This window comes from Staurois parvus, unplaced genomic scaffold, assembly GCF_062004578.1.
Source record: "Staurois parvus isolate SC_StPar_1 unplaced genomic scaffold, SC_StPar_1.0 ptg000097l, whole genome shotgun sequence".
Taxonomy (NCBI): Eukaryota; Metazoa; Chordata; class Amphibia; order Anura; family Ranidae; genus Staurois; species Staurois parvus.
Window position 1 is genome coordinate 4,893,271 of NW_028317893.1, and position 19,754 is coordinate 4,913,024.

Sequence of the window (19,754 nt, forward strand, 5' to 3'; positions counted from 1 at the left end):
CATCCCAATAACACTAGTACAGTGATCAGTGCTAATAAAAAGCACTGACACTGTACTAGAGACACTCGGCAGGACGGGGTTAACATTTAGGGCGATCAAAAGAGTTAACTGTGTGCTGTATGCTGTTTTACATAATGTGCTGTGTGTGTTTTACTAGGAAGACATTTTGCTGTGTATTTCCCTGCTGTGCAGAGAAATACACAGCAGCATGTTCTTGCTGGCAGGAGAGAGACCTGTATTGTTTACATACAGACTTCTCCCCTTTCACTGTTCCTCAGTGATCGCCGGGTGGCAGCAGGGAATCTCCGGCCGGGACCCGGTGATTGACATCTGTAGCCACCAATGGCATCGTGCGTGTGCATTCCCCTACCTGGAAATGCAAAATCACAAATATATACGTGATTTTGCACAGCCCTGCCATCCTGTAGCAGTAGTGGTAGTAAATGCTTTTGTTTATCTTTTACCTACAGGTAAGTATGTAATAATGCCTACCTATAAATATCTCTTAAATGTGCACTGTTCAGGAGATATTTACTTGTGAAGCTGCTGGAGACGTCACCGTCGCATGCACTCTAAAGGAATGGCATACCCATGCTGTGCCTTCAGAGCCCTGTGCCCTAAACAGTGGCTCCCATGCACATGCATGTGATGTCATGGCGGCTCATCCATTCAAAGGGCCGGAACCCGCGATGCTGGAAGGAAGACTGGGTGAAGATGTGAGCCTTGTCAGCAGTGATAGCGCACCACTGGAGGGCTTTCAAGGGAAGTTTCACATATTGTGCTGGTATCTGATGCATGCTAGCACACTTGCCTTGCAGGAGGAAAAGTTTTTTGGTTAAAGTAAAATCACAGCAGTAAAATCAGTCTGTATATGCAGTAAGGCATGCTTGTTATACTCACTGTGGAACCTAAGGGGTTAATCCTCTGTATTTTGTAAAAAGGCCATTTGATCCTGACTTCTCTGCTCCTTCTCTTGTTCAAATGTCCATGGGTTATCTCCTGATAAGACAGACTGAACCGTAGCCATTCTGCACATGCTCAGTTTAGTCTGTATTGCTAGAGAGGTTTATTTTTCTTGGGAGAGTGCATGTGATCAGCACAGGGCCAATCAGCACTTTCTAGACAGATGTCAGGGGTTTTGCATCCTCCTAGAGCAGCATGAAAACTCCTCCTACAAGCTTTAACCAGTGCTCTGTTGAACACTGATAGAAGTCACAAGACTGCTCTAACTGCTGATGAGAAAAGGTATTTAGCAGTTTATATTTACTAAAATAATGCATTTCCATGTTTTGTGTACTGTGGGAGACCAGATATAGTGAATGCAGGGTCCTGGGTTTAGCAACACTTTAGCTACTGCTTTAACTAAAGTGTGAACTGGAGTTTGGCTCCAACTTGTTAGTGTATTGAAAGGGGTTCTAAAGCTTAAACATTTTCTACCTTAATGCAGTCTTTGCATTAAGGTACAAAATGTTTAGGCATCCATTTGGGCTCCTTCCCCCCCCCCCCCCCCATTTACTTACCTGAGCCCTCACTCGATCCAGCGCTGTGCACTTCTGCAGCTCTTGTCTCACCTGGAGCACTGGGGGCCACTGGCTCCTGCTGCTGTCAATCAAAGCCAGTGAAGAGGGAATGGGGGGCTCCTCCTCTCTGTCCAGTGCCCTCATGGGAAGCCACTTAACATGGGAGCACTTGTGTGTGCTTGTTCCCGAGCCCTGCTTCTGCGTCCATTGACACAGACAGCGGGGCTCAGGAGCAAGCATGCACAAGTACCCCATGGGAAGTGGCTTCCCATTGTGGCAATGGACAGAGAGATGGAGCCAGGAGCACTGGCAGGGGATCCCAGAAGAGAAGGTTTGGGGCTGCTCTGTGCAGAGCAGGTAAATATAAAGATGTTGATTATTTAAAAAAAAAAAAAATTGTTTACAATCACTTTAAATCTGTTAATACATTTAACACTCCCCTTTCCCCAGACTGACAATTCTGCTGTCTTCTGTGCCTCCTGTGCTCCCCTATCCAGAGCTGTGTCTCACTAATACAGGAAGTGTGTTACTGGTCAGATAGCCAGGCTACAACAGAGGGAAAAAGCTAAAGAAAAGAAAATGGATACATCCACCAGGTCTAATGATTAGTAAGCTGCAATATACTACATGTGTGGTTTGGGGTTTAGTACCACTTTTAAGTGGAGTTCCACACAAAAGGGGAAGTTCTAGGGCTTCATTCCCTGCTCCCCATTAAGCACTGGCATCTTTAGGGAGCGGGTACCCAAATTTGACATGTACCCGCTCCCACTTCCGCTGTGATCTCCTAGGCCAGTGGTCTCCAAACTGCGGGCCAGGGGCCGGTTGTGGCCCTTTGATCACCTTTATCTGGCCCTTGGGGCACTATTCCTCCTAGTGATATGAGGCAACATTCCTTCCACTAACACCAACATTGGGACATACTGTAATTCCTCCCACTGATATAAACTACAGAACACTATTACTTCCACTAACACTAAAGATGGTGCACTTTTCCTCACACTGGTACCATTATTGGCGTACTGTTCCTACCCCTGACATCAACAATGGGGCGTAATTCCCTCCATGAATATAAAATATAGAGCACTATTACTCCCGGTAACACTAAAGATGGGGCACTTTTCCTCAAACTGGTACCATCATTGGGGTACTGTTCCTGCCACTGACATCAACAATTGGGCATAATTCCATCCATGGATATAAAATATGGAGCACTATTACTCCCGCTAACACAAAAGATGGGGCACTTTTCCTCCAACTAATATCATCGATGGTGCACAACTCCTGCCACTGACACCAATGCTGGAGCACTGGTCCTTCCCGGACACCAATGTTGGGGCACTGGTCCTTCCACTGACACTAGTATGGGGGCAAATTTTATTTAATTGATACCAGTGTTGGGGAACCATTCCTTCCACTGACACCAATGATGGGGCACTATTCCTCTCACTGATACTAATAGTAGAGCGTCATTCCTTCTACTGACACCAATGATTGGGCACTATTCCCTTTGCATTTTCCACTCCCTCTGATTACAGTCCGGCTGCCTAAGGTCAGAAGACCAGAAAACTGGGCATTTGTTCAAAAGTTTGGAGACCCCTGACCTAGGCAATCGGAAGTGGAATTTGCCCTCCCCGTAGTCTTCTAGGACATGTGACAGGTCCTAGAAGACTGTGGGACCATTTACAAAGAGCAGCGCTACTTGCGCATGCGTTGTGAAGCCGCAAGCTATCACTGCTGGGTGCACACACTGAAGATGCTGGCGCCAGGGACACAGGTGAACACAGTGAACCTGGCCGGAGTGCGCACGCCACTGGATCCTTAGACAGGTGAATGTCTGTTTTTTGAAAAGTATTTTTTGTACGTTTTTGTAGCTGCTGACTTTTAATTTTTTTTTAAATGCTGCCTGGAATCCTGCTTTCAGATTACGTTGGCCCTAAAGCAGGTTGTACGATCAGATCGTATAGTGTAAGGTCAGTTCAGATCCCTGATGAAGACCCCCCTCAGATTACGGTGGCCTTAAAGCAAGTTGTATGATCAGATCGTATAGTGTAAGGTCAGTTCGGATCCCTGATGAAGACCCCCCCTCAGATTACGTTGGCCCTAAAGCAGGTTGTACGATCAGATCATATAGTGTAAGGTCAGTTCAGATCCCTGATGAAGACCCCCCCTCAGATTACGGTGGCCTTAAAGCAGGTTGTATGATCAGATTGTATAGTGTAAGGTCAGTTCAGATCCCTGATGAAGACCCCCCTCAGATTACGGTAGCTTTAAAGCAGGTTGTACAATCAGATCGTACAGTGTAAGGTCAGTTCAGATCTCTGATGAAGACCCCCCTCAGATTACGGTGGCTATAAAGCAGGTTGTACGATAAGATCGTAGAGTGTAAGGTCAGTTCAGATCCCTGTTGAAGACCCCCCCCCCCCTCAGATTACGGTGGCCCTAAAGCAGGTTGTACGATCAGATCGTATAGTGTAAGGTCAGTTCAGATCCCTGATGAAGACCCCCCTCAGATTACGGTGGCTTTAAAGCAGGTTGTACAATCAGATCGTACAGTGTAAGGTCAGTTCAGATCTCTGATGAAGACCCCCCTCAGATTACGGTGGCTATAAAGCAGGTTGTACGATAAGATCGTATAGTGTAAGGTCAGTTCAGATCCCTGATGAAGACCCCCCCCTTCAGATTACGGTGGCCCTAAAGCAGGTTGTACGATCAGATCGTAAAGTGTACGGTCAGTTTCAGATCCCTGATGAATATCCCCGCTGCCCCCCCCCCCAGGGGTGTCTAGGAAACCGTTTGACAGGAGAAGAATTTGGATTGAGATGATGGAGAAAAGCGAGTATGTCAAAAGTGCCGTATTGCACAGAGAAGCTGCGCCCCCGGTGTCGCCTCGGCGCAGGCTGATGGCGGGGGTGCGCGTGCTGTGCGGTGATTACGGTAAGGTGGACCGGCCTGCTGAGGTCCCGGTCTCCGGCAGTGTCAGGTGATCGGTGCTGTGCGCGGAGCACAGCGGAGAAGATGCACGATGGCACGCTGGCAATGTGACGGTCTGCTGGGCTCGGCTTTCCCCGCTCCTCCGGCTGCCGGGATCCCCGGCTGGATGATGAAGAGCTAAGCTCCATCCCGCCGCCCTTGCCTTGTCTTCGATCGTCTCTCCATTCATCCGGGGTGCGCCCACCGCGTAATCCGCCCCCGATCTCCTCCGGATCTCTACCCATCGATCTGCGGCTATTGATCGCCGAGCTCCGGCACGTGTGTAGATCGCCGGGGCCATGGGGCTCTGCTACAGCCTCCGGCCGCGGCTGTTCGGTGATCCCAGCGGCTCCATCTCCAACGCCGCCACCAACTCGGACGCCGAGCCGCCCCCGGAGCTGTCAGTGCCTATGAGAGCCGGAGATGTGCGGCAAGGGGACCTGAACCGGACCGGGACCCCCGCCGCCTCCCAGGGTCAGCTCAGGGATGGGCAGCCCCGCCGGGGGGAGCTCTGCAAAGCGGCCAGAGGGGACAGTCCGGACGGGCTGCTGCTGCTGCTACAGAACGGGGGAGGCAGCGGCACCGGGGACAGCAAACAGCAGCAGCAGCACAAGCCCGGCAAGGGCCAACAGGCGCAGCAGCATCAGGTCCAGCAGCAGCAGCAGCAGCAGCAGCATCCTCTGCAGAAAGGATGGGACAAACTCCGCCTGGAGGAGAAGGAGGCTGAGAAGGAGGCCAAGAAAGTCAGCAAGAGCATAGATCGGGTCCTGAAGGAGCAGAAGAGGGAGTACAAGCAGACTCACAGACTGCTCCTGCTAGGTAAGAGCCTCTCCTAGGGATGGGGTGTCTGGTGGCCATGACTACTCACACTGCCTGCCTGCTGATACTGCTGCATGGTGTCCTTGAGCTTTGATGATTGGCCTGCATCCTGTGCAGCTTACTCTACATCCTCTCCTGTACTAAGGGCCCATACACCAATACTTCCCATAGGAGCCTTCCCCAGGGGGTCTGATCAACCCAGGGGTGGAGGGGTACATTGCTGAATATTATATATTCCATAATTGATAGGAAATGCCTGATCCTGTGCATCTCATTCCACATCCTCTATGTTACTGGGGCCCATACACTGTTACCTTCCATAAAAGCCTTCCCCTGGAGGACTGATCAACCCAGGGATGAAGGGGTACATTGCGGATTTATAGATATTCTATAACATGATAGCAAATGCCTGATCCTGTGTATCACATTCCACATCCTCTATGTTACTGGGGCCCATACACTGTTACCTTCCATAAAAGCCTTCCCCTGGAGGACTGATCAACCCAGGGATGAAGGGGTACATTGCGGATTTATAGATATTCTATAACATGATAGCAAAGGCCTGATCCTGTGTATCACATTCCACATCCTCTATGTTACTGGGGCCCATACACTGTTACCTTACATAAAAGCCTTCCCCTGGAGGACTGATCAACCCAGGGATGGAGGGGTACATTGCTGATTTATAGATATTCTATAACATAATAGCACATGGCTGATCATGTGTATCCCATTCCACAATCTTGATGGTACTGGGTCCACTTCACTGATATCGTCCATAAAAGCTATCCCCTGGAGGACTGATCAACCCAGGGGTGGAGGGGTACATTGCTGAATATTATATATTCCATAATTGATAGGAAATGCCTGATCCTGTGCATCTCATTCCACATCCTCTATGTTACTGGGGCCCATACACTGTTACCTTCCATAAAAGCCTTCCCCTGGAGGACTGATCAACCCAGGGATGAAGGGGTACATTGCGGATTTATAGATATTCTATAACATGATAGCAAATGCCTGATCCTGTGTATCACATTCCACATCCTCTATGTTACTGGGGCCCATACACTGTTACCTTACATAAAAGCCTTCCCCTGGAGGACTGATCAACCCAGGGATGGAGGGGTACATTGCTGATTTATAGATATTCTATAACATAATAGCACATGGCTGATCATGTGTATCCCATTCCACAATCTTGATGGTACTGGGTCCACTTCACTGATATCGTCCATAAAAGCTATCCCCTGGAGGACTGATCAACCCAGGGATGAAGGGGTACATTGCTGATATATAGAAATTCTATAACATGTTAGAAAATGCCTGATCCTGTGTATCACATTCCACATACTTTATGGTTCTGGGTCCAGTTCACTGATACCTTCCATAGGAGCCTTCCCCTGGAGGTCTAATCAACTCGGACGGAGGGGTACATTGTGGTTTTATAGATATTCTATAACATGATAGTAAATGCCTGATCCTGTGTATCACATTCCACATTCTTTATCGTTCTGGGTCCAGTTCACTGTTACCTTCCATAAGAGCCTTCCCCTGGAGGACTGATCAACTCAGGGATGGAGGTGTACATTGCTGATTTATAGATATTCCATAATATGATAGCAAATGCCTGATCCTTTGTATCTCATTACACATCCTCTATGGTACTGGGGCCCATACACTGATAATTTCCATAAAAGCCTTCCTATGGAGGTCTGATCAACCCAAGATTTGAGGTTTACATTGCTGATTTATAGATATTCCATAATATGATAGTAAGTGTCTGCATCCTGTGCATCTCAGTCTACATCCCCTCCTATACTAAGGACCCATACATTGATCCCATAGGAGCCTTCTCCTTGAGGTCTGATCAACCCAGGGATAGTTATGTACATTACTGATTTATAGATATTCCATTAACATGATAGCAAATGCCTGGTCCTGTGCATCTCATTCCACATCCTTTATGGTACTGGGACCCATGCACTAATAATTACCATAGGAGCCTTCTTTTGGAGGTCAGATCAACCCAAGAATGGAGGTGTACATAGCCAAATATTATATATTCTATAATCTGATAGGAAACACTTGTATCCTGTGCATCTCATTCTACATTCTCAATGATACTGGGACCCATACACTGATACTTCCTGAAGTAGCCTTCTTCTGGAGGTCCGATCAATCCAGGGATGGAGGTGTACATTGCTGCTTTATAGATAATCCAAAATATGATAGCAAATGCCTGATCTTGTGCATCTCATTCCACATCCTGTATGCTACTGGGGCCCATACATTGGTAATTTTCATAGGAGCCTTTTTCTGGAGGTCCGATCAACCCAAGAATGTACTTAGCCGAATATTATATATTCTATAATCTGATAGGAAATGCTTGTATCCTGTGCATCTCTTTCTACATTCTCAATGATACTGGGACCCATACACTGATACTTTCCATAGGAGTCTTCTCCTGGAGGTCTGATCAGCCAAGGATGGAGGTATACACAGCCAAATATTTTATAATATGATAGGAAATGCCTGCATCTTGTTTATGCAATTCTACATCCTCTCTTATACTAAAGGACTCATACACCTATACTTTCCATAGGAGTCTTGTCCTGGAGGTCTGATCAACCCAGGGATGGGGTGTACATAGCCCAATAATATATATTCTATAGTCTGATAGGACATGCCTGTATCTTGTGCATCCCATTTTACATTCTCTATGGTACTGGGGCTCATACACTGATACTTTCCATAGGAGCCTTCCCCTGGAGGTCTGATCAACCCAGGATGGAGGTGTATGTAGCTGAATTATAGGTATTCTATAATCAGATAGGAAATGCCTGCATCCTATGCATCACATATTCGACATTCTCTGTTACAATGAAGGACCCACACACTCATACTTTCCATAGGAGTCTACTCCTGAAGGTCTGATCAACCCAAGGATGGAGGTGTACATAGTTGATTAATATATATATACATTCTATAATCTGATAGGAAATGCATCTTGATCTACATCTTCCATGGTATGGTAAAGTACCCATACACTAATACGTAACATAGGCTCCTTGCCTACTCCTGGTGTGATAATCCGAGGGATAGAGGTGCACATAGTTTATTAATAAATATATATTTTTTAATCTGATACAAAATGCCCGCATCCCGTGTATTTCATTCTGCATCCCCTATTGTACTAAAAGACCTATACTTTCCATAGGAGTCTAACCCATTCCTAAATGTCTGATTAACCCAGGGATGGAAGTGTACGTAGATTATTAATAAATATATATTCTATAATTTGACAGACAATGCCTGCTTCCTGTGCATCTCAGTCTACATCCTCTTTATGTTAAAGGGCCCATACACTGATGCTTTCCATAGGAGTCAAGCCTACTCTTGGAGGTCTGATCTGCTCAGGGATGCAGGCGCACATAGCTGGTTAATAAATTTATATTCTATAATCTGATAGGAAACGCCTACATTCTGTGCATCGTGTTCTACATCCTCTATTGTGGTAAAGGACCCCTACACTGATGCTTTCCACAGGAGCATAGCCTACTCCTGGAGGCCTGATCAACCCAGGGATGAAGGTGTACATAGCTGTTTATAGAATTATATATTCTTTGTTTTGATAGAAAATGACTTACAGGTGATGCTGACAGTATGTACACAAATAGGTGTGAATGCTGTCCGGTCTTAGTTGTTTGCAATTCATACAACCATATTGATGGTGGTACCCCACCCAAGCAGCAGTCAAGGGGGTGGAACATGGGCTGCAATCACAGTAAGGCTGGTATGTAGATGAAAAGGCGGTGGTGATTTAACCATCAGTGTCCTGGATTATAAACCTTTTCCAGAGTGACAATGTCACATAAAAAAGGAAAAATACAGTTGCAGCATTCAGACCATTCACATACTTTCATTTCCATAGGACCATCATAGCAAAGGCAGGCGCTGATGTTATCCTTTAGCCAACGTAAGCAGTACAAATCTATAACCATGTTTTAGCTAATTGTCATTTCCCTGTGCTTTGCTTCAGGGAAATAGGTGAGTGTGTAATTGATAAATCTGTAGTAATGTGATCCTAAGGGATGTGTCATTGTGCTTTGCCACTTTGCTTTCACTGCTCAGGCGTATAATTTCTCCGGAGTGTAAAGGCCAAACACTCTATGTGGTCTTGAAGGCTGCTGATGAAGGCCTGAGCAATGTAGCACTGTATCCCACTCACTAGCATCACGTGACATACGGCTGAAATGTATTTAATAAAAAATAAACTGCACCAGCTGCACATTGTGTTTGTTCTCTTTTGTTTAGGCCAGATGAATCTATATACTAATGGGATTATATGTAAGACCTGATGAGCAGGGCCTTCTGAACCCTCCTCTGTTGAACTGTGTTGTAACTGTCATGTCTCCCTTTATTTTGTAAAGCTCTGCACAAACACTTGGCACCTTCTAAATTCTGATAAATAATATTACTAAAAAATATTTGTATTCCTTTGTTTAGTTTTATATGTCTAAGTAAAAGCGACTTTATTGACATCAAATACAAATATAAATGATAAATAAAAACATGTATTTTTTTTTGTTAGGAAAATAGAACAGTTGATAATTTAAGATTATGAAAAACATTAGGGCATGGCAGTAATACTGGCATACAAATATACATGATACAGTGTGTATTTTTTGTACTAAGATACTGTATGTGCGGTTTGTAGTGTTTTGTAGGCTGGTAAATATCGTATTTGCAATATGTAACCCTAGAAAATTGTGTCTTTGCTTTTCCCCCTCTGGACTACATACATGCCAAGTTGTCATCAATTTACAGCAAGCAAATTGGGAGGACAATTTTCTACTAAGATGTACCACTAATTCCCAGTCCAGTTGTATATAGGGCAACTCTTCCTAATATAAACTGTACTACTACTATACTCGTCCAGGAAAAAATACCGCAGGTGGCAAACTTCTTTAACTACTTGCCCTCCAGAGGATCTACCCCCCTTCCTGACCAGGCCATTTTTTGCAATACGGCGCTGTGTTACTTTAACTGACAATTGCGTGGTCATGCAACGCTGTACATAAATGAAATTACATTTTTTTCCCACAAATAGAGCTTACTTTAGGTGGTATTTTATCACCTGTGCATTTTTTATTTTGTGCGCTATAAACAAAAAAAGACCGATAACTTTGAAAGAAAAACAACATTTTTGACTTCGCTATAAAACATGTCCAGTAAAAAAATTGTAAAAAATCAAATTTCATTATAAATTTAGGCCAAAAGCTATTCAGCTTAAGAGGAGGTGGTTGGCAGGCAGCACAAATGCAGCTCAAAAGTGCATTTTTGCTGTCCGCCAACCACCCTCCCTTAAGCTGCAATGGGCAGCAGATAGGGGTGTTTACACGCCACTGTTGCAATGCTTCTCTTCTCGCCTGCAGCAAAGTTTGCCCAACATGTAGCAATCAGTGAGTGGCAAGCCCACTGAACATGACACACGCAAGCAAATGGGGAAGTGCCACAAACACCGTGCAACTGTGTGCAATACACACAGTTGATGATCATTTGATGGCACAAATGGGGTTAAAACAGGCAATGATGAGATATTACACTGCAACAGTGTTCTTGATTGTGCTACACAAGTCCCACTGCCACCAGGCCAGTGCAGCCTGCAGCTGTGTTCTTGACCACCGTCACACCAGTGCTGCCTGTACTGACCATGGCCTATTTATGGATCATGTTTCTGCATGCTGCCTGGACCGATCCTTTGCCTATCTGCTGACCATGACCATGCCTGCTGACTGAACTGACCTATCTGCACATCCAACTGATTACATTCTTTAACACCATTCCCAGCCATCTCCTCTAGACAACTGCAATATTGGAACCACATTTGTAAATTTTTTCTTCAGCCTCCTGTACTTCCTGGCCAGTAAACATGGCATTCCAGGGGGCAGCCACGTACCAGTAGGCTAGGTTTGCTTGGCTTATAGCAATGGGGACTTCTATAGGTAACACCTCACTAAGGTATATACCCTGACTACTTGTACACAAGCAACCTTTACAGTACATTAGTTTTGATACAATTGGTTGAGTTGTGTGATACATAAGATATAATATCTGGTACATAATCAGTACGAACATTGAAAGAGTCTCACACATGTGGTATCGCTATAATCATGAGTAGCAGAATGTGTTTTGGGGTGTAATTCTGAATCCAAATGTACAGTCAGGTCCATAAATATTGGGACATCGACACAATTCTAACATTTTTGGCTCTATACACCACCACAATGGATTTGAAACGAAACGAACAAGATGTGCTTTAACTGCAGACTGTCAGCTTTAATTTGAGGGTATTTACATCCAAATCAGGTGAACGGTGTAGGAATTACAAGTTTGCATGTGTGCCTCCCACGTGTTAAGGGACCAAAAGTAATGGGACAGAATAATAATCATAAATCAAACTTTCACTTTTTAATACTTGGTTGCAAATCCTTTGCAGTCAATTACAGCCTGAAGTCTGGAACGCATAGACATCACCAGACGCTGGGTTTCATCCCCGGTGATGCTCTGCCAGGCCTCTACTGCAACTGTCTTCACTTCCTGCTTGTTCTTGGGGCATTTTCCCTTCAGTTTTGTCTTCAGCAACTGAAATGCATGCTCAATCGGATTCAGGTCAGGTGATTGATTTGGCCATTGCCTAACATTCCACTTCTTTCCCTTAAAAAACTCTTTGGTTGCTTTTGCAGTATGCTTTGGGTCATTGTTAATCTGCACTGTGAAGCGGCGTCCAATGAGTTGTGAAGCATTTGGCTGAATATGAGCAGATAATATTGCCCGAAACACTTCAGAATTCATCTGCTGCTTTTGTCAGCAGTCACTTCATCATTAAATACAAGAGAACCAGTTCCATTGGCAGCCATACATGCCCATGCCATGACACTACCACCACCATGCTTCACTGATGAGGTGGTATGCTTAGGATCATGAGCAGTTCCTTTCCTTCTCCATACTCTTCTCTTCCCATCACTCTGGTACAAGTTGATCTTGGTCTCGTCTGTCCATAGGATGTTGTTTCAGAACTGTGAAGGCTTTTTTAGATGTCGTTTGGCAAACTCTAATCTGGCCTTCCTGTTTTTGAGGCTCACCAATGGTTTACATCTTGTGGTGAACCCTCTGTATTCACTTTGGTGAAGTCTTCTCTTGATTGTTGACTTTGACACACATACACCTACCTCCTGGAGAGTGTTCTTGATCTGGCCAACTGTTGTGAAGGGTGTTTTCTTCACCAGGGAAAGAATTCTTTGGTCATCCACAACAGTTTTCCGTGGTCTTCCGGGTCTTTTGGTGTTGCTGAGCTCACCGGTGCATTCCTTCTTTTTAAGAATGTTTCAAACAGTTGTTTTTGCCACACCTAATGTTTTTGCTATCTCTCTGATGGGTTTGTTTTGTTTTTTCAGCCTAATGATGGCTTGCTTCACTGATAGTGACAGCTCTTTGGATCTCATCTTGAGAGTTGACAGCAACAGATTCCAAATGCAAATAGCACACTTGAAATGAACTCTGGACCTTTTATCTGCTCATTGTAATTGGGATAATGAGGGAATAACACACACCTGGCCATGGAACAGCTGAGAAGCCAATTGTCCCATTAGTTTTGGTCCCTTAACAAGTGGGAGGCACATATGCAAACTGTTGTAATTCCTACACCGTTCACCTGATTTGGATGTAAATACCCTTAAATTAAAGCTGACAGTCTGCAGTTAAAGCACCTCTTGTTTGTTTCATTTCAAATCCATTGTGGTGGTGTATAGAGCAAAAAATGTTAGAATTGTGTCGATGTCCCAATATTTATGGACCTGACTGTATATCTATACTGTGTGTTAGATATCTTATTAATTGAAAACTTTGTATTAAAAAAAATACATTTTCATTCTGCATTTTCCAAAAACTTGTGGCAAAAAATTAACTTTTCAAAGATTCACCATGCCTTTAGAAAATACCTTAGAGTGTTTACTTTCCAAAATTTTTGGTTATATTGTGGGTGTTTCCACTGTACTGGCGCTTCAGGGCCTCCAAAAATGTGATAGATAGTCATGAAATTAGATGTGTCCCTGGAACACCTGAAGGGGCTCCTTGGATTTTGGGCCCCTCTATGCATCTGGGCTGTGAAAAAGTCTCACACATGTGGTGTCCCCATACTTGGGAGGCATAGCAGAATGTTTTTAGGTAGTTTAAATGTACGTATTTATGCTGTGTGTGAGAAATCTGTTAAAATGGCAACTTTGTGAAAAAAGGAGCCTGTAAGCAGATCACTGGTGCCATGCAGGTCTCCTGCAGATCTATTAGTATATCTGCTTGTCCATATGGTATGTACTGACAGGAAGATTCAATGAACTACCACAGTGTTCCGCAATGCCGTAGTAGTTCATTGGGAACTATAAGCCGACAGCCGCTAAGGCTGTCGGGACTTGTAGTTTCTCATTCACAGAACACTGTGAATGAATGACGTGGCCGTGTGGAAAGTGCAGCATGGCTGAGCTGTTTTTAAAAAGTGACAGCTAGTACGGGGAACTTCTCTCCATACTACTGTCACATGGATTGGGGAGATCAGGCAACGGCTGCAGCATTGGGAACATGTTACATGTTCCACCTTAAAAATGGGTGTAACATGTTCCCAAAGGTGAACTTATCCTTTAAACCTAAAACCAAACTGTAATATATTGTAGCTTACCAATCCAATCATTAAATGTGGTGACTACATTAGTTTTCCGGGGGGGTGGTTTTTCTTTTTTGTGGGTTTTTTTTTTTAGGCTTCTTCCTTTTTGTTTTTTTATTTGGTGATTTTTTAAAATTTATTTCAGGTACTTATATAGCGCTGTCAATTTACGCAGTGCTTTACACATATATTGTACATTGGCATCAGTCTGTAACCCTCAAGGGGCGTACAATCTAAGGTCCCTAACTCACATTCATACATACACATACTAGGGCCAATTTTAGACAGGAGCCAATTAACCTACCAGCATGTCTTTGATCCAACGAGTAACAGACTTCCTGTCTTAGGGTGTCTCCACTCTGGATGAAGGAGCAACAAGTACACTTTTGGATAGCAGCGTTGTTAGTCTTGGGGGGAGGGGGAGTGTTAGATGAGCTAGGCTAGCAGATTTAGATACACTAGCAAACTGAAGCCTAATGCAAGCTCACACTTTTTACGCGGTGACAACAAACAGTTTTTTTTTCTTTTGGGATAAAGGTTTAACATAAATAAAAAAACATTGTATGCACCCCTGTTAATGTTAAATGGTTTGTCTCAGTCTTCTAATTGCTATATCTACAGTTCAGCTTGTTCTGTTGTAAAACAAGAGACTCACATTATTGCCTAGCAGGAAAACTCATTCCCAATATGCAATTGTGAAAGCGTGATTTTGCGTGTCGCATAAGGCGGCCTATTTAATTGAAAGGGCTACCCTATGTGCATTTGTCACTCGAAAAGAAGCTCCTATTCCTTTTCAGGTGACAAGCTTCACACGATTTTTAAAACTGCAGTTTGCCAACCTGACAACCGTAGCAGATTTTCATTGCGTTTGGGGGCGCTATTGAAGGATAATGACACCCAAACGTGTGTCGCACATTGTGCTGTGATTTCAGTTTACGAAGAGTGATAGGAGCCTTAAAGACAGGATCCTCAGGTGAATATAAAGGACAGAAATGCTAAAAAGAAAATTAATGCAGCCATCACATCTAAGAATTGGTAAGCTGCAATAGAGTCTATCTATCTATCCATTCAGTCAGTCAGTCGTATCCAACCCTTGGCGATTGCATGGACTGTCACTCACAAGTGACTTTATCCATGAACTCTCTTAGCAGTTATTTTACAGGGTAGGTTGCCAGGTCTTTCTCCAACCCCTACCATGCAGGAGATCCCATGTTGCCAGATGAAATTAGGACAATTTAGACAGGAGCCAATTAACCTGTCAGCATGTCTTTGGAGTGTGGGAGGAAACTGGAGTACCCAGAGGAAACCCACACAAACACAGGCAGAACATGCAAACTCCATGCAGGAGGCACCATGGTTGGGAATTGAACCCATGACCCAATTACTGCAAGGAAGAAGTGCTAACCACTAAGCCACTGTGCCACCCTGCAATAGGGCAATTGTTTGTTTTATGTTTAATACCCCTCATTCACGTTTATATGCCTTTATAGGCATATAATGAGTTTAAATGGTATATTTCTGTGCATTTCTGTGCATTCAGTTTAGCTGCGTTTAGAAAAAATAGAAATCTCTGTGTCCAGGGACCGATTAGATACTAAATGCATGTAAACACAGATACATTTAAACATAAGAGAAATTGATCTGGCAAATACAGTGATTTTTTTTAAATACTTCCCAGATCAGATTCTTCTGTTATTAAGTAAAACAAATGCAGGAGACCCATGTATGCGAAAGCCAACAGCTATATACTGTATGCTACTATACTTGTTAGCTCTCAGAATACGTTAATTCCATAAGTGAAACAACACAAAATGAGGCCATTGTATAAAATGCTATAATAGGTAAGTGAAACTGCAAACTATTGTGCAGTATAATGACCAGAACTAAGTTTTGAAAATGAATTCTGTACTGTACATGACTAGTGGCAGGGTGTGACAGTGTACCTGTACTAGACTGTAATTATATCTACTAACTTTTATTGAAAATTAGCTCTGCACAGCATTGTCTTGCCTAAGTTTGTACCTTTTACTTGAAATCTGAATAAAAACATTGAACATAAAATTAGCTCTGCACAGCTGTCTGTACTATATGTTCGTCCATGGGTGCTTTATGAAATCAGCGGGCCCGTGTTCAAGATTATAAATTGTGCCCCATTGCTTGATTTAAAAAAGCGCAGCTTGCTTAGTGTACTGTGGCACATTGTTTTCACTAATCCAGTGGCATTGCTAGGATTATAAAAGACCTGGGTACCTTTGGGCACCTTAAGTAAAGAAATATGATTTTGTGCACACTGAAAAGAGACCGAGAGCTAACAGTTTGTCTGAGCCTACCTTTAAGAAGAACTTCACTATCATGCACACTGGATGTTGTAAAAGTGTCAGTAGCTGTAGAACGCCATGGTAAAAAAATAAGTTTTGTCGCTTTTTTTAGCATTTGCATTACCGTTATTTAGCATTTTTCAGTGTTTGCATTTTTTACCAAAACTATACACCAACAAAAGCTTTTGAGACTCAAAAATGCTCATAAACTGCTCATAAACCGCAGACAGTCACATTTTGCAGCCCTTTACAGCTGAAAAACTCCTCTTCAAACGCAGTAGTTCTGGGGGGTTTTTCCAGCCTGAAAACACCCCTGCCAAAAAATGCTGATTAAAGCCTGTGAGTGCATGGACATATAGGATAACATGCTGGGGAGTTTACTGGCTGAAGAAAAAAAACCTGATGCCCAAAACAGAAGCTACAAAAACGCGCAGTGTGCATGAGGCTGAAAAAGTTTGGGACTGCTTAGTAACCAGCAACTGTTGAGACAATAAACACTTTGATGAAAGTATGTAGTATATAATATAGTGTATATAGTACAGGAGTTTTTCATGCACAATACACATAGTATATATAGTGAAGAAGTCTGTATTGCACAATATAATGTATATAGCAATGTACAATATTAGAAAAAAATAAGGGGGGAGGGGAATTTGATAGCTTGACAGTTTGGTTGAGAACACAAGCAAATGTGACAGTTAGCATTCCTGGCATGCTGGGAGTGCAACTGCTTTTTGAAACCAGTAAATCGGTGGGTTTGATTTCTGCTTTAACTCTTTACAGATATATATCCTGACAGATCTTTTTTTAATTTATTGGGTTGATTGTGTCTCTTTTTTCTGATGTGATGTGTAAAAGCAGTAGCGAAAAGTAGTGATTATGCACCGAGTGTTGAAAATTTCTGGAAGCCTGTGGAATATGAAATCCTAGTGATGATCACAAATGGTGCTCTCAGATGTCATTGTGAATTATAGCTGTTATAAAGCAGGGCTGACCAGGGAAGTACAGGAAAAACCAAAAGAAAGTAGGCTACACACCTATAAGACTTCCCTCAAACTTGTATTTATTGTATATTAAGAGAAATAAAAAGTAAAAACACATTGCATCAGAGATACAGAAACCATTCCCGACCATGTAACCCCCCCCCCCACCCACACAGGTGGAAACCTCCCAAGATGAGCACCCCCAAGATGGCAACCAGAGAAGGTGCCAAATCCTCCCCGGTGCAAAGCCACGGCACCCGCACCACCCCTCCAAAACAACCCCCCCAAACCACACACCACCAACCCCTGGGTGGGTGGATTGTGGGTTTGGGGGGTTGGTGGTGGTGATGTGTGGTTTGGGGGGGATTGTTTTGGAGGGGTGGTGCGGGTGCCCTGGCTTTGCATCGGGGCGGATTTGGCACCTTCCCTGGTTGCCGTCTTTGGAGTGCTGATCTTGGAAGGTTCCCTTCTGTGTGGGTGGAGGGGTTACATGGTCGGGGATGGCTTCTGTATCTTGGCTTTATGTCTCTTGATATATAATAAATACAAGTTTGAGGGAAGCCCTCTAAAGCAATTTTCCTGTATTGCTTTAGGCAACACCCTACCAGGTACATCTGGTGGCACCTCACCATATTTCATGTTTTTGGTGGACTCCCTGCCCTCTTTTTCTCTTTGTACTGACCAGGGAGTGCCAACCAGGGTATTGGTGTATTGTGAACCCTAATGATTATCTGGCTCATCTAGTGGTATTGATCAAAGGTAATCTAACAGGTTCCTTTTTATTCAGCCCCTTTACCTTTATAACTAACAGATTTGTTATAATTGAACTCATGATTGATTGTATAAGGAAATAATAGTCTCTAGCGTATTGTGGCCGAATGAAAGAGACTGATTTGTTGCTTTTAACAAGAAGCCATTTCCCCCTAGGCACCTTTCAGTCCAAAGAAGTATTACTTAACATTTTAGTGGAACTGGCCTAAAGTAATAGATTGTATTGAATATTCCGGTGTTCTGTACATGGTTGAGGTATGCTTACAGATTATTCAACCAGTTCCCCTTCAACCCTTACTCAGAATATGCAAGCTACATGTTTTCCACTTGGTATGTTTTGATAACAAAATGAAGCTGAAATAGCAACCAAAACGTTAATTACCACCATAGACTAATGATCTTTAGTCATAATCCTGTTTCTTTTGTTATTACTTTATATCATCAAATGTTTCATGTGGCTACATGTATACAAACCTTCAGAGAACTTTTGATATTCGTGTTTCATAGTACAGGTTATTCGGCACAGTAATAATACAGATAGGTAAGTAGTAAAGAGCTGCAAAACGTTTATTTATAGTAGAAGAAATCCAGTTCACGCATCTGAAATCACTCATAGCTAAGGTCTTAGGTGCGTGAACCTGATTACCGTGATTGCTAATTGTCTATCATGTGGATCACTTGCCTGTGTACTTGAGACAAAATTCTGAAAAAAACACACATGATCAACAATCCAGACATATGCATGTTGCATTTTTTTTTTAATAAAGGGGGCATTTTTTTTTTTATGCATGTTTTACAGCTGAAACATATATTTTGCAGTAGATTAACTGCCCCTCCAGTGTTGAGAGATTCTGTACTTTGCACAGAACCTACAGAGAAAAGAAAAAGAAAAAATAGACATTATAGCCAAACTAAAGGCACAAATGCTTACCTGGATTCTTCCGGGTACCAGTTGTCAGTCATTTTAATTGACTGACACAGGATATCATCACTCCCGTGCATGCATCCCAGCACACTTCCAGAATGCCCAAATGTAAACTGAGCTGTGAATAGTCAGATAAAGCCAGCCATACACGGGTCGAATTCTGAAAGAATTTTCTTTCGAAAATCTTTTCTAAGAATTTTGCACCATTAGTGGCTCACAGAAACAGGCGATTCTTGTGTGACTATTGAATTTGAGTGATCAAGCGTGTTGGAAATTTTTTGAAAAACAAACGAATTTTGAATCAATGATGGGAGAATTGTGAGAGAAATGTGAACGAAAAAGAAATGAGCATGAGCCATGACCTGGAAAGAAAAGTAAATTCTTGGCAGCGAAAATTCTTTTCTGTAACAACATGAGGTGAAATTGAAGGCTTGGTTGTTTGAATTTCAAAATCAATGGTGGTACCATAGGATTACAAAATGCACAGAATTTCTGATTTTCTAAAGAAACTTTGTTCGAAATTCAACCCAATGTATGGTCTGCATTAGTGTACTTTATTGCAAAATGGGCTCTTCTTTCCATTTAGTTCCACTTTAAATTGCACCTGTTCCCAGACTTTGACATTAACTTGCTACACAATTACAAAAAACTTCATAGAAGTCTATATGGTGTTTGCAGGGCTGGTAGTTTTTTTTCTACCTTCAGCCTTGCTGCGGGCAGCGCTGCCAC

General features: G+C 43.2%; 1 protein-coding gene across 1 annotated transcript in view; it reads left to right on the top strand.

Annotated features, from left to right (window-relative positions):
• Positions 1 to 4,470: 4,470 nt before the first annotated feature.
• GNAL (G protein subunit alpha L) overlaps positions 4,471 to 19,754 on the top strand; it is a 357,841-nt gene continuing 342,557 nt past the window's right edge. Inside the window, exon 1 of the mRNA XM_089671021.1 lies at positions 4,471 to 5,309. Within this exon, the coding sequence (XP_089527147.1) occupies positions 4,790 to 5,309 (520 nt within the window). The 5' untranslated portion in view covers positions 4,471 to 4,789. The remainder of the gene's footprint in view (positions 5,310 to 19,754) is intronic.